Source organism: Amphiprion ocellaris, chromosome 3 (assembly GCF_022539595.1).
Source record: "Amphiprion ocellaris isolate individual 3 ecotype Okinawa chromosome 3, ASM2253959v1, whole genome shotgun sequence".
Taxonomy (NCBI): Eukaryota; Metazoa; Chordata; class Actinopteri; family Pomacentridae; genus Amphiprion; species Amphiprion ocellaris.
Genome location: NC_072768.1, coordinates 13,214,334 through 13,237,474, shown reverse-complemented (window position 1 = coordinate 13,237,474; position 23,141 = coordinate 13,214,334). Strand labels below are relative to the sequence as shown.

At 39.5% G+C, this 23,141-nt stretch overlaps 1 protein-coding gene and 1 non-coding gene across 6 annotated transcripts; both read left to right on the top strand.

Annotated features, from left to right (window-relative positions):
* Window positions 1-379: 379 nt before the first annotated feature.
* Window positions 380-14,645, top strand: kif23 (kinesin family member 23). Of its 5 annotated transcripts, none has more exons than XM_023277215.3 (24): window positions 380-503; window positions 729-795; window positions 991-1,119; window positions 3,584-3,689; window positions 3,908-4,044; window positions 4,157-4,266; window positions 5,169-5,339; window positions 5,539-5,583; window positions 6,678-6,790; window positions 7,094-7,215; window positions 7,324-7,426; window positions 7,504-7,583; window positions 8,621-8,740; window positions 8,830-8,989; window positions 9,525-9,686; window positions 9,801-9,967; window positions 10,057-10,230; window positions 10,399-10,602; window positions 11,338-11,673; window positions 11,877-12,110; window positions 12,610-12,698; window positions 13,356-13,434; window positions 14,007-14,077; window positions 14,160-14,645. In XM_023277215.3, exons 1-24 carry the CDS (start codon window positions 490-492, stop codon window positions 14,173-14,175), a joined length of 3,009 nt encoding a protein of 1,002 aa, XP_023132983.1. In that variant the 5' UTR covers window positions 380-489; the 3' UTR covers window positions 14,176-14,645. The 5 variants fall into 5 exon arrangements, with proteins under 5 accessions (XP_023132983.1, XP_023132984.1, XP_023132985.1 ...); XM_035951402.2 differs by having other exon boundaries at window positions 470-555; XM_023277216.3 differs by lacking the exon at window positions 5,539-5,583.
* LOC111573202 (Z30 small nucleolar RNA) lies at window positions 6,867-6,963 on the top strand. The gene has a single exon (XR_002746523.1). It is a non-coding gene; the product is annotated as a Z30 small nucleolar RNA (small nucleolar RNA).
* Window positions 14,646-23,141: the final 8,496 nt, after the last annotated feature.

The following is a 23,141-nucleotide window of genomic DNA, read 5'->3' as shown; positions in this document are numbered from 1 at the left end:
AAGTGTAAATCTGACAACCACTGTCACTAATAAAAACAATATAATCTCTAGTATAGATTTAAAATCAATCACTTTAAAATATGTTTTAATAAACAGACTATATGTATTGGAAACATCAAACTGAGATAAATTCCTGCACTGAAATATTTCTCATTATCTAAAACAAATATCCTCACTGTGAGAATTCCAGTAGTGTATTTACTGTTGTTGTTTGGTATCTATTGGTAACTGGTATCTAAGGCGAGTCTACCTGCTGTATTAAAACCCATTGCTGAGGTATTTTATCAGTATCTCTGTTGACTTCCACATATTTTACAGTTTTGTTTCCGTAAAAAGATGGGCAGTGAGGGCAGGATCACGTGGTCGTCGTTGTAAAATGTAATTGGCTGCTGCCGGCTCGTTTTGAAAACGTCGCCTGGTTTGAGGCGGAGGGAAGATTCAAAATTGGAGCAACAGAAACACCGTAACCGAAACAGGCACCCCGAAACAATGAACAGACAAGCGTGAGTACGGATTAATATTTCATGTATCACGTTCAAACTACACTACCTACATGTAAGTTGTTGCTAAATCCTGAGTTTACAGAGTTATCGATTTGAGTAGCTTAGCTTTACCGTTAGCCGGGGGCTAGTTAGCCTCTAGGCAGAGGCTTTGTTCAGCCATTATCACTGCTCACTGTCATAAATAGCTAACTCTAACAATGAAATGTAAACTCCTTTTTTCTCCAGGAAGGGTAAAACGCCTCGCAGGCCTCCTCCAAAAAAGCCTCCCAACAGCCAGAAAGACCCTGTTGGGGTGAGTGTCACTGGAGCAGGTTAACTCACTAACAACACAGTCTTTACTGTAATGCTGTTATAAGTGAATATCTGGCTGATTGTGGTGTCATGGTACAGCAGTTTGTTACGGATTTGATCATCAGTTATTCAGGCGCTATTAAAGAACCTGATGCAGTTGGAGTACATCTGATTTACTTTTTTTTTTGCTCCTCAGGTGTACTGTCGTGTGCGGCCTCTGGGTGCGGAGGACGAGGAGTGCTGCATTGAGGTGATCAGCAGCACCACCATCCAGCTGCACGCCCCTGAAGGCTTTAAAACCAACCGCAATGGAGAATATAAAGAGGTAAGAGCTCTAGTAGTGAACCAGGGGCAGTTTGGGAGAACAGAATAAGTTTGCTGGTACTCTGTGTTTTTCTTACTGTTAGAAAATCCACCAGAAAAAAACAAAACTAATGCTAAACATACGGGTCAATATATAATTGAGGGACTTTTGAACTCCATGGGATATATCTTGCATGCATTTTTATTAAAAGTAATTAAATTTTTTTTTTTTTACATTCATTATGATCATGTCTTTAAAAATTCCATAATTATTTATTATGGAAACAATCACTTATTAATAACAAATAACTGGATATCACTAAAATGTCAACTAAATACCCGTCCAAATTTAATAAGAACCACCTTCTAATTAGCTAAACAGTAATAAATGAGCTTATTCAAAAATAGTTTTGATTGTATTCTTTTTATTAAGTTGAGATAATCATGACAGATATTTCTTTTTTGGCAATGTATCAAATTTTATATGGGAAAATAACAAATTGTATCTGTGTCCAAGAAATCACTTTCAACTAAGTTACCCTCTACAAAAACATTTCTCAAGTAAGTGTGTTAATTCCAGATCACATGACCTGCTCCACATGATGTCATTTCCTCCTGAAGAAAAGACTGGCAAGACTCCAAGGCTTTCCTAGTTAATGAATATAAAGTAGTGTGTGAGTCAAGTGTGGATTTATCGCATGTCAGCAGGTTTACTACATTATCCTTATAAATAACTTTCAATTTTACTCAATTGCATATATAATATTTAGAAGAATCTTTCTGTAAAAATTCCATGTGGTGTTTGGTTATAGGTGGCCATGTTGATTTTAGGTCTGAAAACAGCAAAAATATCAACTATGATACCTGTCAACTATGTTACAAAAAGTCCTGCAATTATACATTGACCCATACACAGTAGCAGACAGTTTGACTTAAATGGTAAATTTGAAAGTTGTACAGCTGCTTGTGTTTTGTAATGTTTGAGGACTTGTGCTTTAACACTACAACACATTTTGGGCACTTACTCGTACTATTTCTTTAAGTACATGGAAAGTCATATACACAGTATAACAAGCTTTTTGTGTGACCCTCAGCTGATTAGATATCTGAAGCGATTTCTAAAGTTTTAATTGTTGATAAAGCTCATAAAACAATAACGAGTAAAATTATCTAAGATAAATACATGTACGGCTGTTCCGGCGAAGGTGTTCTTGTTTCACCTGGGACATCCGCCTAATTGAGACATCACGCTACGTTCATTCAGCTTTTAGTTTTGCAGTTTCTTTCTTTTGGCTGCAGGTTCTGAGTCTGTCTCAGTCAACTTGTTTTCAGTCTCACACCACTCTGTTCAAATTAGTTTTAAACCAGACTCTTCAAGAATCTGTGTGATAGCTTCAATTAAATCCACAGCTAAACCTAAATTATACACATTTAAACTAATGAAATCATTCACAAATACATTAATTATTTACAAAATAAAATGGATACATTTTTATACTGTCTATGTACTTTTTGCTGACAGTTATGTGAAATCTTTGAATTTGAACAAAATTAGTGTAAACATTTTCTGGCTGGTCCTAAACACCTGGTTGAATGAAGGATGGCTGTGCTGTTAAAATACAGCAGTATGGGAACAACAGCCACAGAGAAAAGATTCTTAAAAAAAGTTTTGCTGGAAAAATAGTAGTTACTGGATGTACGTCCAGTTAAATGAGTATGTTATTAGCCTCTAACAAGTTTCACTGTTGGTTGTGTGGGGTAACAAGATAGGATACATGTAGATACACATTAAATATTGTCTATGTGACCACAGCCTGATATAGCTTATTATTAAAAAAATAATAATAATAATAATAATTAAAACACACATTGTTGAATGACACAGTTCGACTGCATGACTTTCCTTCATCACTATGGCACTGCAGGTTATTTAGGGTCAATCCCACATACATCATCCCGCTGCTTCAAGTACTCACTAAGGCACCAAATTTGTATTTATCTGTGACTGAATATATTACTCAAAAATGCAGTCTTATCATCCAGGGAATGCCTCAGAGGTTTAGGAATCTACTGCCACTTATCTCAGTTCTCTAGCTATGTCCTCCAGCTCTCCTGGAGGGATTTCAAGGTGTTCTCAGGCCAGAAGGTATATCTAATCTATTTAGTTTGGAGTTCAGGTACACAGAAGCAGCTAATATTAGAGCTGCAGCTGCTCCTTGAAGTAGCTGAAGTGGTATTAGCGCTCATATAGGATGTTTCTTGGACACTCCATGTGGAAGCATTCAAGGTATATTCATCAAAGCCTGTTTAATGATGTACTCTTTGGTAGGACCCTGAGTATCACAGAAAGGCTGAAAAAATAAAAAGTGTTGAAAAATTAATTAACATATTGATGGTTTTAACCTTTATGTGAATTGCCAAAAGACAGGAAATTATGTGATAATGCCAGGATTAATCTTATATTATGATTCTCTTTTGCCTCATAGACACAGTACTCCTTTAAAAAAGTGTTTGGAGTCTCAGTAGCTCAGATGGAGCTCTTTGAGTATGTGGCCAAACCGCTTGTCGATGATCTCATCCGTGGAAAAAATGGTAAGAGCACAGGCAACTACAGAAATATGTCAGGAATGTTTTTTATATATATATATACAGTAACAGTTAAGGCACAGCCATCTGGCCGAGTCATTTACCTCACATAAGAAATTCTGTTTTGCTTTCTGAGATTTTATGAATTTAAGCATGCCAGCACTCAGGAGCAGTTTGGCTTTGAGTTTATTATTGGAGGTTGATTCGCTCACTGTTTGTTGCAGGTCTCCTGTTTACGTACGGGGTGACAGGGAGTGGGAAGACATTTACCATGACTGGCTCTCCAGGCCAGGGAGGACTTCTACCTCGCTCCCTCAACATGATCTTCAACAGTATTGGTCCCTACCAGGCCGAAAGATATGTAAGAGAGTAGCAGCCAAAAATGGTGTTGATTATGTTTTGTACCCAGATAATTTGTCTATAATTTGAGTATGTATAGTATTTATCTAATGTAATGCATTCTGTTTGTTCAGGTTTTTAAAACGGATGATAAAAATGGCATGGAGGTTCAGAGTGAAGTTGATGCTTTGTTGGAGCGCCAAAGGCGGGGAAACGTGACTGTTCCTAAGACACCTTCGTCTAGGTAAAGACACCTTTGCACTTTTCAATTTTAGGCTGTCTGAAATGTAAGTTGACAGTTGCAAGAGAAATGCAATGAAACCTGTGGTCATTAATGCAAAATGGTATTATTATATCACATGATGAGACTTATGTACCTGCTGACTGGTTTGGCATTTGGGTGACCCAAGATGGCATATGGAAAAATTAAGAGAGAAATTTACTAAGTTCTTACAGTGTGACTGGAACCATGGGTCTTGTCTACAAACTAGAGTACGACATGAATTGATGCAAAATATACTGGCCTGCCCAACATCTTGTACACCACCAGTCAAAAGTTTGGACACACCTTCCATTCAATGCTTTTTATTTATTTGTATTATTTTCTACATTGTAGATTAATACTGAAGATGAACACTTTTTTGTTTACAACTTAACTCCATATGTATTCTTTTATAGTTTTGATGTCTTCAGTATTTATCTACAATGTATAAAATAAATAAAAACCACTGAATGAGAAAATGTGTCCAAAGTTTTGACTGGTAATGTACATGTAAAAGGAAAAAAATCTGTGACTGCTAAAAAAGGAAACCTAACATTGCTGTATTTTCTAAACATAAGAGAGGGACAGATGGATGATACAAATTGACGACATGCTCAAGCTCTCATTTTTTCTCTGCTTATATTGTAGCACTACAATACACCACACATTTGCTTATTCTGGCAGGCTTCCAGTTGATATCACACAGTCTGACACAGACTGAGATTTTATTAGACCCACTACACAGTATGACTTGCAATAAACTTCAACAACTGTTGGTGTTGCACTGTATGAAGATAGAATACTGAGTCCAGGTAAAGCATAGTGTTCTGAAGCAAGATGAATGATATGTATGTAATCTCTAAATTTTCCTACTTTAATTTTAGACAAAAGCTTGATCCTGAGATTGCTGACATGATCAAGCCAGACGAGGCTTATAAAGCAGATGGTGTGGATGAGGACAACAGCTACAGCATCTTCGTCTCCTACATTGAAATCTACAACAACTACATCTATGATCTCTTGGAGGAAACTCAGGAAGATGCAATCAAGCCAAAGTAAGTCCACAGAAATGTAAAGTGAAAGGTATATAATTCAGATATATGCATTTGCATAAAATGAAAGGATGATAAGCATCGTGTCTTATCTGTTGACAGTAACTGAACATAAAACTGTTTATCACTGTGGTTCTTGGCATTTATTCTTTACATGAAAGAGAAGCTAGAAGACAAAATTATTGTCCTTTCTTTTTACTAGGTGGAATGGTGGAGGCACACCTGTGCGCCAGAACACTGAGTTCATGTATGTGACCAGTGAATATTCGTCCATCAGACATCAGAGTAGATTGATTTAGCTGAACTTTGTCTGTTGAACACAATCATGCAGTCAAATTTGTAAATGGAACCTTGTCAATGCTTGAGATGTTTGTAAAGTTACACAAATCTGTCAAATCTAAAATCAGTTCTTGCAAAAACTACACAAACATAGGACTGGGTATTGTACTAAACATTTTTATACCACTGCTAATGTGAAACTAGGGTTTCAGTACAGATACCAAAACGATGCTGTTATCTATTTTTTTGGTTTATTTGTCAGTCTAAAACTTATGACTCAGACCTGTAATCAATAGGATCACAATCAGTGCTTTACTGTGAGAAGTATAAACATGTTTGACAAATCCCCTTTTCTGTTTTTATAACAACAAGACAAAGCAGAATATGGCTGGAAAAGTCAATGAAAGAAATCATAAAAAATATAAACATAACATAAATTAATAGCACCTGGCAAAACCTTAATTAATTAGTTCTTGTTTAAGTAAATTTCAAAGCAAGACAAAAGTTTTAGTTCCTAAAGCCAAAGTTCTAAAACAAAAAATGTAAATGCAGGCAACTCTAGAACTGGAAAAATTACCATTTAAGTAAAATTGTCTGTTCAAAGAATAAGCCATGCAGAATTTTAAATCTGAGCAGGTACCTCATGCAAATTTTTTTAATTTACTATACTACCCGCTGTTGACTTATTTGGGAAGTACTAAAAACATACTGGTAATATGACAATACCCACTCCTGTGTAAAAACATGACTAACAGAGCCGCTGATTGCAGGCTACACCAGGTAACGTCTCCAGTGTTGATGAGTGTTCCTTTAGTTTTAATAATCCTTACATATCCCCCTGCTGCTTGTAGTCTTTGTCATGGCAAAGCTCTTGAATGTCCTTACCTCTGTGTGTTACTCTGTATGGCGCTTGACGATTGTAACTGATTACTTTTTGTGGCTGGAATCAAGCGACATTGCATACCCTGCCTCACCCCTGTTCAATGCTTGATACTCAACATTAGTTACATGGAAACCTCAGTTCCATGTCTTCAGGGAATAATGTTTGTTTTCTCAACATAGACCTCCTCAGTCTAAAATCCTCAGAGAGGATCAGAATCACAACATGTACGTGGCTGGTTGTATGGAGGTCGAAGTCAAGTCTGCTGAGGAGGCTTTTCAAGTGTTCTGGAGAGGTGAGTTGCTGTAAGAGGGGGGTCCAAATAAAGGGAAGGGACTGAAAATGGGGTTTTTTTTGTTTGTTTTAAATCACTGCACTGATGACTGTAGATGAGACTGACCTGGAATTGTCGGCCTCCGGGTCGCCTCTGTCCAGGAAATGACTGCAGTTAATCTTCTCTCTGAGCAGGTTATAGAGGAGCTGAAAGAATTAACAGGAAATCTATACTTTAGTGCTTAAAATTAAATTTTAATTGACCATGACTATGCTCTCGGTAAATCAGTGTGGTCTGAAAGTTGCCTGTTCTGTTTTTTTCCAGGTCAAAAGAAGAGGAAGGTTGCAAACACCCGTCTGAACAGAGAGTCCAGTCGCTCACACAGTGTGTTCATTATTAAAATGGCTCAGGCTCCTCTAGATGCAGACGGCAACAACATTCTCCAGGTGAGCTCACAATGAAGCCAAATTTCTGGCTCTAGAGTTGAATGCAGGTTTGTAATTCTCACTTGGATAAATTGTATTTGACAGTCTGTTTCTCATTTTGATTGTCAGGATAAGAACCAGGTGAGTGTCAGTCAGCTGTGCCTGGTGGATCTGGCTGGAAGTGAGCGTACTGGCAGGACAGGGGCAGAAGGCACTCGTATACGGGAAGCAGGTTTGTTGATGACATCAGGATTAAGTTTTAATGTCTGCTGAGGTTCATGAGAGATTTAACAACATTTTACCTTTCAGGTAACATTAACCAGTCTTTGCTGAATCTGCGGACATGCATTGAGATACTTCGAGAGAACCAAATGTGTGGCACAAACAGGGTATGTGTTGTCAAAATACTTCTGGAGCTGAACTTTAAAGAATCCAAAATATGCCTTTTGTGTTTCTGTCTGTCATTTAGTGTTTTTACCGGTCCTTCACATATCACATACTTGTTGTTTATTTACTAAGAATGAGCAGCTTACTCGCAGTCCACCAATATTTTGTCACTAGAACTCTTATTGTTAGGACTATATTGTTATACTCGTAGATCCAGGGCTATGATGTGAAACCAGCATGGCCTCACTTTTGTTGGTCCATCTGACCAGTCAGAACAAACTGGGATTTTTGGGAAGGATGCCTAAAGGAGACAGGAGCTAAAACTAATTATTTCAGACAGAGGGTTAGAAAAGGGGCTGCAACTAAGTACAGTATAAGAAAAAAATAAATAGTTTTTTTATTACAGCAAGTAAACATATTCTAAGAGATCCCCAAAATAAAATTCTGAACCTGTGAATCAGAATCAACTTTACTGGCCAAGTTAGAACATGCAAACAAGGAATGTGGCTCTGGTGAATCTTAGCTCTGTGGATACAGTAATCCGAGGGGGGACTAAGTACTAAAAATAAGGTAGAGGTTGAGTAGTAAAGAAATAACCTAGAACAATAAAAATAAGAGCAGTATAAACACCCATAAATAGCAGCATTGTCAGTTTGTATGCAAAGTGGCTGGGTTGTTTAGGCAGGTGTACAATTTAAAGTAGTGCAAATATGCATAGGTGTGGGCTACTAAACTCTACTTTCTGAGTCTTTGTGACTAGTAAGGGTTCATCAGAGTAACAGCCTTGGGAAAGAAATTGTCTCTGTGTCTAGTGGTTTTGGCATACAGACAGGAGGAGTTTAAAGAGTTTGTATGAGAGGTGTGAGGGGTCTGCAGAGATGTTACCTGGCCGCTTCATGACCCTGGACAGGTACAAGGCTGGATGAAGGGCAGGTCAGCCCCAGTTACCGTCTCTGCAGACCTGTTAATGTACATAATAGAGGCTCTTTAATTACATTCACTAATGAATCATGTAGGTAATTTAAGTTTTCTCTTATAGATGGTCCCCTACAGAGACTCCAAAGTAACCCACCTGTTTAAAAACTACTTTGATGGGGAAGGAAAAGTCAGGATGGTTGTTTGTGTGAATCCCAAGGCTGACGATTACGAGGAAACCTTGGTAAGTTCATCCCACACTTGGACTTCATCGTTGAATGAACTTGTAAATTTCCTTTCATCTGACATCCAAGACATGCTCTGTTTGTGCAGCTGGTGATGCGGTTTGCTGAGATGACCCAGGAGGTGGAAGTGGCTCGGCCAGTGGACAGACCCATCTGTGGCTTCACTCCAGGCCGTCGTCACAGAAACCAGGCATTTAAAGAGGAGCTGTCTCGTCGGCTGGAGGAGCGTGGCGGTCCAGTAGACAGGGGTAATAGTTGGATACTATTTTTATATAATGGCATCACAGGCAGGCATAATTAATATCTAAAAACACTGTTATATTTAAATGACAGTGCAATTAGTGGATTCAGAATGATAAAGAAGTGAAAACATTACATCTGAACACTAAGGTATGTAAATAAAACATGTCAAACCACAGCCACACATTGAAATTTCTAATTTTAATATTACACAGAGAATCAATATGGAGTAGTGGATTCATGTATTGAGAGATTTTTTTTTTGTTTTGTTTTTTTTTCATTTATGATTTTTAGGATAAGTAACTGCTGTGGTGATACTTATTGCTTCAGTTTATTAGCCAGTCCTGTACACACTTCTATCAAGCGCTTAATGCATACTGACTTTATTTCAAAGACAGCCCAACTTTTTAAAGTAATTTCGATAAATATACATAGCATTGCCTTTGGACAATAATTTTGTAGAGATGTTTCATCCATAGAATATATTCTGTATGCTTATAATAACAATGAATTTAAGAAGTTGTGTTTATTGTGTTTTTGTAGATGTGCCATCCGTTATAAACTACATGGTGCACAGCCTCCCACCTCTCCCCTCCTCTGAGCTCACTGACCCACATGACGACATCACCCTGCCACGACTGATTGAAGCTCTGGAGAACAGACACAGGATCAGACAGAAGATGATTGAAGACTACAACAAAGCAGGTGTCTGCTCACATTTTAGTCCAGCTGTTATTTGGTGGCTTTGACAGGTGGGGTTTTTTGAAAAGTTGGATTTCTTATCTTGGCTCACCTTTCCTCTCCCTCGTGTTATTTTAGCCAACATGATGAAGTCTATGCTTCAGGAACTGGATGCCAACCTCATTTCCAAAGACAACTTTATCCATGAACAAAATGGCAAACTGGCAGAGAGAGACAAAATCATCCAGAACAACAAGGCAGAGATGGAACGTTTGGAGAAGAAAAACAAGATGCAAGAACATAAGGTGGGAAATAAAAATATTTAAGTCTCCCTAAGAGTGCTGGCTAGTGGATAGTTTAGTTGTATTAAATGTCTCACATTGCACTCTTCCAGATTGACATTCTGCAAAAAACAACAAAAATCTATGAGGATGACAAGCGCTCAATGCAGCAGGAGTTGGAAACCAGAGAACAGAGGCTGCACAGGGAACTGTCTGAGAAGAGACGCATGGAGCAGCGCCTGCACGGCGTGGTCTCAGACACTCAGCACAAATGGGAGAAAGAATGTGTGAGTTTTTATTTTCATAACAGAAATTACAGAATTGGTAATATTTTGCTTACTGTAGTCATTTAACAAACACACTTTTTTGCCTCCTTGGATTATTATGTTTTTATCACTTTAATCAATAATGATTTGTGATTGTTGCACTTGGACAATAATGCTATTGTTGTGCAGGAGAGACGCGTTAATGCGATGCAGCTTGAGATGCAAAACAAGCTCTGGGTGAAAGACGAAAAGCTGAAGCAGCTCAAAGCCATTGTTACAGAGAGCAAGACTCCAGGACGTCCCGAACCTCCACCGCGTCAGACGCAGCCTAAGCGACCTTCCAGAGAGGAACGCCTCCCGGCAAAGAGATCTGCCTCCCCGTCACCTCTTCCTGTATGTTATGTTCATAATGCTTAGCTTCTGTTTCATTTATGTTGCTAAATATTGTTAGACTACATGAACAGTTGAACAGAATTCTGTCCTTTCAAAGGTAACATCTATCTACCTCTGTGTAAATCTGATAACCATCCTGACAAAAATTGCTAATCACAATACAACCACAGAAGACACTTCTTGCACATTATAATGTAGTCCAACAGCTGTTAATTACCACTGAGATACTGAAAAATGTCACAGAGATGTTGTCATTTTTGGGGCTGTTGAGATGAGCTGAATTGCATTGCAAAAAGGACTAACTAATATATTTGCAGAATCAATTATTCAGTTATTGTTTGACTCAGCTGTTCAGTCTATATCATATCAGAATATGGTGAAAAATGTCCAAGCTGACATCTTCAAATGCCATGACAACATTGAATTTACAAGCACTAATAACAGGATATCAGTAATTTCTCACACTGAGGAACATGAATTGACCATTTTCTTACTATACAATTGTCAAATATATTGCTAACTATTGTTGACTACTTATTACTACTCACAAAGCAATACTCTAATCTCTAGCAGGGCTGTTGTATTTGATCACTGTAGACTGTGCAGATGCTTGTTGCCGTTCCACCCCATGAACTGCACATGATTCCACCACTTCCTATAATATTTAAAATTCTCGTGTGTCTTCTGTGTCTGTAACTAACTGTTCATGTACGGTGTTTCCACTTTGCCCCCCAGTGCCGTGTCGATTCTCCTCAAGTCAGTCCAGTGATAGCTTCACAGCCAGTCAGTACCACTAGAGTTGAGGAGGATGAGATGAACCCAAGGCCCACCTGCCCCACCCCCAGCACCAGTAATTCTCGGTCTGTGGCAAGCTCTATCTCTGCATGGGAGCAGCGGTCAGCTCAGGACAGCATACAGGAATACCATTCCCATTGCACACCCACCAGAACCCAGTCTCCAGCAGGCCCCTCAGGCAGCCGGTCCAAGAGAAGAGCTATGTGCTTGAATAGAGAGGAAGAGCGAGCCTGCTGCCCTCCGTTTGATCTAGATCTTTTCCAGAGAAGCGCTTGGGTCAGTGAGTTAGTTATAGACAGCAGGATGAGGTTGTAGAGTGAAACTGGTGGCCCTGATCATGATTTAGGTTTCTACATGTAAAAATATCCTCATATGACATCTTGTGCCAAGCTCTGTAATAACTTGACTGAGTTGTATGTTTGTTTCTCCCTCTTTGGGACATTTCCTCCTTTAATTTGTTATTCGGTTGATCTAAGCAGACGACGACACCAGTACGGCCGCTGCACCGTCGTTCCCGTTCTGCTGGTGGTGAGAAGTGGGTGGACCACAAGCCGACCTCTAGCCTGGACTTGGGAACAGTGCTGCAGCCTGTCATTCCTAATGCCATCCAGGTGTCTGCACCCAGCGAGAAGGCCCTGTCTAAGTGTGACAAATATGTGTTAACACACCAGGAGGTTGCCTCTGATGGCGAGATAAAGACCAAACTTATTAAGGTGAGATATGCTGCAGCAGGATATTACAAACATACCTGAAAATATCTCCATCTGATAGCAGATGCTATCATTCGGAACTCAGTCTGACAACATATTTATGTTAGCTATTTCCTGTCTCGGAGGAGCTCACATTTTGCCCTAATCAACCAGTAGCCATAGCAGTTGGTACTCTGAGCAGTTTTTACCTTACTCAAAGAAATCTGTCAATTATAAAAAAATAAAGTTATTTCTGTAAATTGACTCTACAGTCTGTAATGGTGTCAATCTCATCGATGCTTGTCTAAGGAGAGACTAGTCGTGGTGGTAAAGTGTGAACACATCACTTCTATTTCAAACAATATCACCATGTGCTGCATTTGCTAACTCGGTACTTCATTTGTTAAAAAACAAGTCTGCATCTGTATATCAACATGAATAACACCACATGTTTACAGTTTTAACACTGGATGAACTGCAAAAAAAGTTGGCTATTACCTAATGCTTGTTCTTCATTATTTAGGGTGATGTGATTAAAACCAGAGGAGGAGGACAAGCGGTCCAGTTTACTGACATCGAGACACTGAAACAGGAGCTCACCACAGTCCCAAGGTAGTAGGCTACAGACATTTACTCATGATGTCCACTGTCCCTAACAAGTCTTGAATTAAATATATTTTATTCTTGGCCATTCAAATTGTTTGTACATTTTGAGAAAGACAGTATCGATTACATGGTCACAAGGACTGGAGGAAGATGTAGTTTGCAAGTTGAGCTACTTTATCAAAAAATGTCAGTACACTTTCCACTGCTTGAGAAAAGCTTACAGCACTGACAAATTTCTCATTCTAAATGGTTGTTTAATCATAATATTTAACTGTAAAAAAGAGAAAAATTTACAATATCTGTCAGAAAAATCACAATGACAGATTTTATGGATAGAGTTTACGTGCAATTTGGCTCAGCAATAATATTGAAATGCATAGTTCTTTATCATTTAATACGTTTCTGTTTGTAAATAAGTTATGTATAGTTTTAAGATGTGTGAATGGTTATTGTTACATGTAAAGTTGCATTAAACATTTTGAATATCAAATTTACTAATCATAACATTAATATCATTGTGACTGATTTCACACTCATCACCCTGCATTAACATATTTGTTTATTCTGAAGAGGGTGGTAATTATTTTTCGTTCAAGTGCCAAATTCCAAATGTGTGAAGATGTAATAATTAACAACATTCTCATTTCACATCTGTCTCTAAAGCCGGAAGAGGAAATCTTCAGAAGGCACCCCGGCAAGTGGGGATGGAACAGACGGAGCTTGGACTGATGTGGAGACAAGGGTAAGATGATAAAATTGATTAGTTTCAATTAAACTTTTTGTGTGTTGGTTTAAGCCTGGGTTGCAGACACCCAAAGTTATTTTCTAATCTGAAAGACACATTCTCATACATAAATAGTAGATCAGTGTCTACATATTCCATATATGAAAACTATTCCTGAGCATGAGGGCTGTATAGAAATACATAGAGACTAGCAGAAATTTACCTCACAGATGCATAAAGTGTAACACTATCTTGAGAAAGCAGCCAGATCATGGCATGAACTCAAGTTTGCCTGAGTATCTAAGCTAAAGGTCCATATTTATACAGCACTGAGTTGATGTCACTAATGTTTTGGCAGCTCAAAATTACTGGCTGGTTTCATATGTCGACCAAGTCCACGTCACTGCATAGCACTCTAACTTTATACAAACATTTTTAGCATAGGCAAGCATTCATCAAAATAGAAATGAAGAGCTACCAATCTTTATTGTATTAGTGCTGATGCATCCCTAAGTTATGATCCTCTTTGCATAAAGGTAAATTTAAAACTTCAAATTAGATTTGGTTCACGATATACCGTTTCTTCCCAGTGCTCCATGGCCATGGAGATGAGGGCTGGATCAAACATGGGACCCGGATATGAGCATCACGGGATCACCAAGTAAGCTCTCAATTTTCTAGATCAGCATTTTGTTGTAAGGCACAGCTGGAGATTACAATTGACTGACTGTCGTCTGTAACAGGCGCAGAAAACCTTGAAAGCATTGAGCGGCTGCAGCAGTGATCACTACACTCCTCTCTCCTGACCTGGCTGTTGTGCAATAGTCTGAACTTTGTTTTTGTAGTAGCTCTAGTGATTATATTTAAACATTTTCTATTCCTTTTATATATGCAACAGTGTATATACATGGGTCACCAAAGCTATTTTGTAAAGTATTTTATCCGCTTTTTTTCTGTTGAGTCAAATACAAATGTTATTGGACTGAGTCAAGTGAGTGGCAGATGTTTAGTTACTGTGGATCTACAGCTGAAAAGGAAAAAAAAAACAGTCTGCACATTTGTTACTCGGCACATGAGAAGTTATTGTGAAACTGCCACAATATTGACTTATGTCTGCTACAAACTGTTTGATTGTTTTATACTGAGCTCCAGGTAAAGTTTAAATCATCAGCTTATTTTGGAGATTTTTTCTTTCACTGTACACTCAGGAATAAAATTCATTTAAAGTACCACTTTGTTGTGTCCAAGATAATTTCTTAACACTAGATGGCAGCACAGGACAGTGAGACATTATAGATGTTCAGTTGAGACACTAGATGCACAGCTATGACAAGGCATCCCTTAGACTGCACGATTCTGTAAGCACCCCATAATAATACAACATGAAAAGTGAACTTCATCAATGTCACTGAATAGAGGCACAATTTTATCATGTCTGCTCAAATTTGAGAGTTTTGGCAGTTACAAAGACCAATTTTAACAGAGGTTGACAGGCTAATACGGAGTGAAAACAAATTTGCTTTAAAATGATGCTTGAAAAGGGATTTAATGTCGAGTTAGCGCTCTGGGCGACTGAGTGCCAAGAGTGGAGCAATACTCTGTCATATAAACAAAGTCGGATTTCAATTACTTTGCTGAAATTGCTTTCCTGTGCTCATGCTTGATTAGATATTCATTATGTTAAACAAGACACCTTGTATATAAATGCATATTAAATCAGTGTGGTTGGCTGCCCTCAGGCCAAGTCAGCTGTGTCCCAGGCTGTCAGAAAGCCCGAGTATGTCCTGTGTCCCGACTTTAACTGCTATGTGGTTGGTTTTCAGCCTAGTTTGCTGGCTTACTTTTGTTTTTTTAATGGTTTTGATACATAGAAATGAGGGAACAATAAGGGCCAAACTTGGTGTTTGTGGAAATAGAGTCCATGAAATTCTGCATTCACTATTGGTAAACAGATGTTCTTAAAACATCAAAAATAAACCACTCATTAACTGGCAAAGTAGTAACTATATTTGTTCAGTATATGTGAAGTTAAAAGTTCAATATTCACCTCTAAAAATGTAGTACAGAGGAGATAACTTAAAGCTGTACTTAACTAAAGTACTTGACTAAATGTATTTACGTTTTTGCAGCTTGAAAGGACAAAGTACAAGATAAATTATTGATCTAACAAGTCTGCAATGCATTTGAAATCACTATAAGCAGACGGGTGTGAAAAAGCCCTACGTCTGAATACACCAGAAAAACTCCAGCTGGCTAAACCGACAGCGTCCAGTTTCACAATCTCTTATCAGCCGAGCATCACCAGTGTAATGACCAGCTGAAGCTAGTGGTACAGTCATCCAGGCTTTGAGTAGACCGTTGAAATCTCATCTACTACCAGTCTGGCTGGGTTTCAATTGGAAAGCACTGGAGAGTGACTAACATGGAGCCTCTTGGAGAGGGTCAAGAGCCCAGAGCAACCAGTGGCCATTAAATTCCCTCCTATGAGATATTGAGTGCTTTGCTTTTTGACCAGGCTCTGTTTGATGTGCTGCACCGCATTATTATCCCCAGCTCCTCACTGCAAGCCCTCCACAACCAAGTGGCGTGAGCATTATAAAGATGTTATTATGAAACTGTTGAGCCCCTGATCAACATTAGAAGTTTCAAAGAGACACTTGAGGGAAATAAATCAAACTGCACACAAAGGCCTGCAAGAAGCATAAACTAAATCTTGAAGACAACACTGTTCATCCAACTGTATGGTAAGAATACACCATTCTGCATTTCAGAGCTTTGAGCTTATGATTATGCATAATGCTGCTTATCAATGTTATTAAACTTGCTGGAGGGAATTCTGGTGTTCTACTTGAATACACAGTCAATTAGACTGTCTCAGATTTTAAAAGAGCAGGCCTAATTGCAGTGTTTTATTGACTCTTTGCTTGAACGACTCTGATAAAGAGGTCTTAAGCTGCCTTTTGGCACAGGCAGGATGAAGTAATTTTCACACCAATCTATGATGCTGATGAGGGCCATTCATAATTCAGTGATTCAAAATGGCATTGTCCACTATTTTACCTGTCAGATAATTTTCTATCCGATTTAAACTCCACCAATGTGCCAAAACATTTGGACCACTCACAGATGAAGCGAGTAATGTTAATTATCCTTTAACAACTGATATGTCAAGGTCTGGGATATGTCAGATGTTCAGTGAACAGCTGGTTCTAGTAGACAACTTGTTTAATGTGGGAAAATGTGCAGATGTGAGCAATTTTGACAAAGGCCACATTGCATGCGCTCACGGTCAGTAGTGGTAAATACTGAGCGACTGATCTGTTGTGGGTCCAACTTAAAGGACTTAAAGGTCCCATATGGTGAAAATCCATTTATATTGTGTTTTGTGGTGGTTATAAACATAGAAGTGTGAAATATAAGCTGTTAAGATATATATACATTTACTTGCCATGCTATTCCTCAGATAGCCTGCCACCTGCTATTCAACACCCAACTAACCGACAGTAATCCAGCTCAAACTGGCAGCTATGGCAGTCAGTCACACAAGCAGACAGTGTTTTCTTCCTGAAGGAGGCGGGAACAAACAGCAGTAGCAGACTATTGTTTTTCAGAGCAAAACAGCCAGTCTAGAGCAGCCCTAAAACCAGGGGTTATAGTTATGGTGACATTAACCATCTTTGCAGTATTTTGAGCTGTAAATCTGAAAGACACCCTGTGGGGAGATGTCAGACTGATTAACTTGCTGAAAAGAGGCACCATATGGGACCTTTGAAGGATCTGCTGCCAACATCTTGGTGTTGATACCACAGGACACCTTCAGAAGTCTTACTGAGTCCATGCTTTGGGCCGACCTGTTTTGGTGGCATCAAACAGCATATTAGGCAGGTTGGTCATGATGTTTTAGCTCATCAGTGTATAATTTGACCTTTCACAATATGTTATTGCACTCACTTGTAGTTCAAGAGCCTACCTTTGGCCATCTAAGGGCTAAAAATAAACTGAGAACACAACAGTGACAAATTGCAGCGTCGCATTTAATTTGACATGGTGAACCTGTTAGCAAACAGCTGTCTCTTTACATATCCAACACAACATTCACACTTCTGTCAATCTGACCAATTAGTTTAAAATTCCTCTCCTTTAGTTTCTGTTTTTGGTCTTCACAAACCCCCGAGGGAACATTTCTGCTTCTTTAGCTGCTAAATGCTCTACAGGGTTCACTAGCTAGTCGCTAACTGTGTCTGTCTGGGGCATTTTTAATGGTGTGTTCAGACTACCGTTAAGAAAGCAAACGGCTACAAGTCTTTTTCAATGGAGGCCAGTGATATGAAACTAAAAAACGAAGCCTGACACTTGTTGCCATGTGATGCTTTACCAATCAAAGCTGAGCAGGCCACAACTTCATTCAGTGCTCCAACGACACGGTGAAGCATCAACCAATCATATGTGTCTGTTTCACCATTTCCACTTTGGCCACAATCTCCTGTTCTGTCTGAAACATGGACCAAAAAGTAAATCCTCCTGTTGGCTAGTTCCCAGTTCTATTTTTATACTATCCTGGCTGTTTTTTTACAATCATATTACCTGCTTCAATGAGCGTCCAATGAACACTCCATCATTGACTCTTTGACAATATAGCTGGCCACGCTTTGCCATTTTGTAACTGTATCGCTGTGTTTTTCATTGAAAAAAGCTGCTTCGTGTAGCTAAAAAGGAAGATGACAAGGGCGAATAAACAACACTAAGTCACAGCCCCAAAAGCCAAAACAATGAGCTGAAAGACGCTACGAAGCTGCATAGAGCCGAGAGTGACTGCAGAATCAGGTGAAAATTATCGCTTATTGGATCATCATTTTGAGAAACACTTTTCAAATTACACATAGTCAATTGATCTAGTGCTGATATAAAAATGCAGATTATAGCAGTGTTAAAGAGAATGCTCGCCATTTTATGTGGGTAAATTTGACTTGAGCAGCAGGTAGGCTACATGACCTCTTTCTGCTTACATGATTAACACACTGTTCTGAATCTGGCAGTGAAAAGTGGGTATGAGTTTAAATAGGTGTGATGAAAGTGTAACCCTATCCAGTAACGTGCTATACTTGGCTATAGGGGGCATCTGAGGTATGATGGTTGTTCAATTTGCCTCCGAAGCTGAATCACACCGACTGACGTGAATGCAGATTTGAAGGGCATGTTGAAGCAAGTGACTCAATCACAGCCACAGCTGTCCTTTAAACCAGAACCCATTACACGGTTTTCTGCTTTCTTTTAGCGGCAAGAATAACAATCCCTGACAATTGAAGTCAATTAGTGGGAAACACCAGTAAATACTGCATGAGAGCAGAGCTTTGCAAACCAAAGCTCTGAGTGGAGTCTGTACACTACGTCTTCATATGTCAAGGCCGTGACTGTCTGCCAGCTAAATGTGTCGGCCAGAAAGATATGCGAATGCAGATGAGTGTTGACAGCCAGTCAATTGTCATTCAGCCCATCTCCCAGCCACTCGGGACTCATCTGGCTTTTTTTCTTTTTGCCAGGCTCCTCTTCACTGCTTGCTCACCTCACACTCATCTGCCTTAATGCATACTAACATGCACAGTGGAGGCATGAGGCACCGTGTTCAGTGTTAATAAGAGGTAAAAGCTCCCACGCTCTCTCTTCTGCTGGTGCGGCTGTGACGAACAGATGGGTCAAAGAGTCACAAACTCGCACAGACTCCCGGAGGTAAAGTTTGGTTTTTCAGCTGTTTAGAAGCACGCTGGATGAGAATTGCTCTGACCCTTAAGTGCATTTGGTTAGTGGTTTAGAACACCTCACCCCATCTGCTGCTCCTCTTGCAGCTCTGCTTTTCAGTCCTTCATGACACTTAACTGCTCCATTCAGACTATCAGACAATATATATCTCACTGAGCTGATTTTGTAGTTTATGCAGATTTTCTTTTCTTTTTTTTTTTTTTTTTTTACAAAGATGAGCACAACAGATGTTGAGTCTGTCACTGTTCATTTCATTTACTCATGTCCGAGCTGTCATTAAGAGCTCAAGTTGTTCTGAGTAATCCATTTGTCCTCATGCTTGTTGTTGTGGCTACACATCAACTGAGAGAGAGCTGACCTCTGACAAACAAAGTGAAGACATGACTGATTCCTTACTGAAAATATTGGAGCAATTGTTGTGTAGGCTCATTATAGCCAAATTGGGCTGAATAGTGTTTTTTTCCTCCCTGTCTTTGTTCTTGGCGGCCAACTAAGTGCTTGCAGCTGTCAGTTGAGTGTATTCTCCTTGCCCAGTATATGTGGCTTGGCTGCACTTTTAGCTGGCTGTGTCCTTACTGTGGTGACAGTATGCCATGACTGATTTCCGTTGACTGACTTTCATTGTAACCACAATGTGCAATAAAGAACTGAGTCTTGCACTGGACTGCACGTTACACTCATCCTACTGCTCATGTGCATTAAGACTGTTTACATATTGATATCTTTTAAGTATTTTTTTTAAAAAATTTATTTGTACATAGTGTGCCTTTTTCTATTTTTTATATATAGTTGGGAGTCACCAATCGTAATTTCGCTGTGTGGAAACATAATGACAATAAAGATTCTCGATTCTTGATGTGTCCTTCACAGAAAAGTCGGAGTGCTTTTTTTACAAGTGGTTGATCTCATCTAGTTAACGCTGCGGTGTAACCGGGCTTTGCATGCATTTGGCTGATTATTTAAGCAGCATTCCAAGCAGTTTGCTGATGAAATGAAAGGAGAGGGGATGCCAGAAATTGTTGTACTGACAATGGTACAATGCAGGATGATGTATGATGACTAAATGGTATTTGGATGTGGTGGAGACTGATTCAATTTTCTCAAACCATATTAATTTTCTAGCTTCAGTTGTGCAAGGACAAAGAATAAACGAGCACTGAAAACTCTGCTTATTAACCCAATAAACTGATACCTATGAGTCCTTGTTTGCTGCAGAAAGGAAGAGAATGTTATTTCAAACCTTTGTCCTGCCAATGCTTTCATGCAAATTACTCACACTAGAACCGGCTTATCTGTGAACAATCATAGGTGGCATTTGGAGGAGGGTGAAATAGCGCCATGATTTTCATATCTGCATAAAGCTCAGTCGGGCCCTTCCACACAAATTCCCATGCAAAAGCAAACACAAAAGCCTCTTTGAATGCACACATCCACCGTTTATCTTAAAATAGTCTGCTGCTCTTTTCCAGTACCTTGCGTATTGCACTTGGTAAATGGTAGGCAATTACACATACACATTAAGGAACTGCTAGTTGATTCATTGGATATGGCTAAGTTGCAAAGTTAATTCATTCTAATAGAGCAGCAATTTTTATCACACAGGGCCATGCAGATATGAGTATAAAGGCTGAGATTATAGCATCCATGTGCACAAATAAGATTAGAGCGCTGGCTGCGACCGCTGTTGACAAGGTGAATGAGACAGTTGTTCCAAAAAAGCAAAAACACTGGATGACTGTGGGTTCATATAATTTCCGAGCATGTTATTTTCATGGTGTGTTTATCCACATGATTAATGACCACTCAGCTTTGCATTTGAACATCACCTGAGGAGCACATCTGCATCGGCCTTACTGGATGCTAATGATTCAGTGCATGCCTAATAAACTGAAGTGAGAATTCAAATGAGGCTCAAACTGCCTGTGAGGCTAGCTTAAGCAAACACCAGGACAGCTGGCAGAGAAATCATTGTGACTAATGGTCTCAGTGTGAGACAGGAGCAGGGCTGTGGGTGGTTGTTTTACCATGCTAAGAAGAACAGACTTTGTTTGTCTTTCTATAGCATACAGCGTGACTGTGTGATTCTGGAAGTGTTAGCTTTGTTTTTGTTTGCTTTGCTTTCCCTGCCACTGTAGTGTGACACAAAGGCCTATCAAAAAATGTGGCGCTTTTCCTCCTGAGAATGAGGTGACCTTACAAAACGGGAATGCATTAATGCTTTTAGAAGTGAGTTTACGAATCTCAGACTGTTTCCGCCGCCAACTGGAGGTACGGTGCTCTTCTCTGTCAACTGATGTTTTGACTTTATTTGGATTCTGCTGTGGCTCCTCTGCTGTGGTAAACGTAATGTGCTGTGACCTGTCCTCAGGGCGAATGATCTGATTTGCTCTTCCCTTGTCTTTTACTCCTAATCACATCTACCTCAGAGCTAGAAAATGGCTGTGCAGCTGTCATAACTGAAGCACAGCACGGCGTGATGGGAGTGCATGTTTTTGCTATTATCTATTCTATCTGAGCCAGAACAGAATACTAAACCTCCACTGCATCCCTCTTTCTCACAGACCGCTGCATGATCAATACCCACATCAAAGGCTCTGCGGAGATAGCAGGATTCTTTGAAGCATGTTTGTGGAGCTGGATTTGCTGAGCTAACACGGTCCACACAGAACCCCCTTGAATAAGCTTGTTTGGCTAGCATCCTCTCTGTTTGTAGAAGAAGTGAGTGGATTCTAATGGAGAACAGACAAGGCCTCTCCCTTGTCTTTTTCCTCCCTTTGAGCAGCTAAATGCATCCTTAGTGCCAGTGCTTTTTGCTCATCTGACATACGCTTCATTGCATGCCAGCTCAAATATTTATCTAATATCAAATTGGCTGTAATATTTTGGAAGCAGTGAAATGCCAGGAAATATTTCTCATCGAGGACACAAAATAACTTGCATCATGTTTCACAGTGCCAAGTGCAAATATGCTGGGTAATTACTGATTGAAATGAGATGGAGTGCAGACAGCAACAGTGCTGTTATGTGTCTACCTTGTGTTGTGACTTGGACAAGCGAGTAGACAAGAAATTCCAACGTTGATTATTCTGCACTCAAAACACGACCTGTGTCCTCTGAAAGCTATTAACTATTTACAAAAGTGCCTTACGTCTCCTAAATGGGAAAACAGGGCATTTGGGATGTTGTGGGTACAGAGGAAGTGGGGGTGGACGTTCGACCACAGTAAACACAAGCACATAACTCCTGCCAGCCAGTCAGAGAGAGTCAGCAGCTCTGTAAATGATGGGGCAGAGACTGTTGAATCATCTCTCTTCACGCAGTCCAAGACAAGAATGTGAAACGCTTTGCTATAAATTACAGAATAAACCATATTTGTAATGCTTTTGACTTTTTAAATTCACAGATTGTTGCATCTTTTAAGTAACTGCACTATTTGGCGTATGCAGTGAAAAGGTCTGACTCTCTAGTCAGCTGTGGCTCATTTGAAAGTGAAATGTGGGAAAATGCTGACATCTCTTTCTCTTCTCTCCTAACACCAGGGGCACCACTGCATTTGCATCCCTGTCTCTCTCTCAATCTCTCTTTCTTTCTCATTTACATTATGGATGGTTCATTTAGCTTACATGACCGAGTGAATACATAACCCAGGGCAATTCAAAATACCATGAGGGCCTGTAGGGATAAAATGAAACCACATAAGCAGAAAAGATTGCTGCACTGCCATCTGCAGCCGCCTGCTATTCAGCTCTTCCTCTTTCATGTGGTTGACAAACATGGCCTGCCCCTGGTCCACATGGCTGGGCTCAACAACACGTATCACTTAAATACAGTGAGTGATGAATTACAGAAACGTGATTTATTGCTGAATTGACCGTTCGCTAAACATGCCCTGTTAACAGCGATTGTACAATCATGATGAGCCCTGTAGTGATCTAAATTCTCTACCATGAAGCAGTGTGCATGCAGCC

Bases quoted from the DNA above. Each gene is read 5' to 3' on its own strand.
- kif23 (XM_023277215.3), top strand. The intron at 796-990 runs GTGAGTGTCACT...TTTGCTCCTCAG, and splicing joins GCCAGAAAGACCCTGTTGGG to GTGTACTGTCGTGTGCGGCC. The intron at 7,427-7,503 runs GTTTGTTGATGA...TTTACCTTTCAG, and splicing joins CACTCGTATACGGGAAGCAG to GTAACATTAACCAGTCTTTG.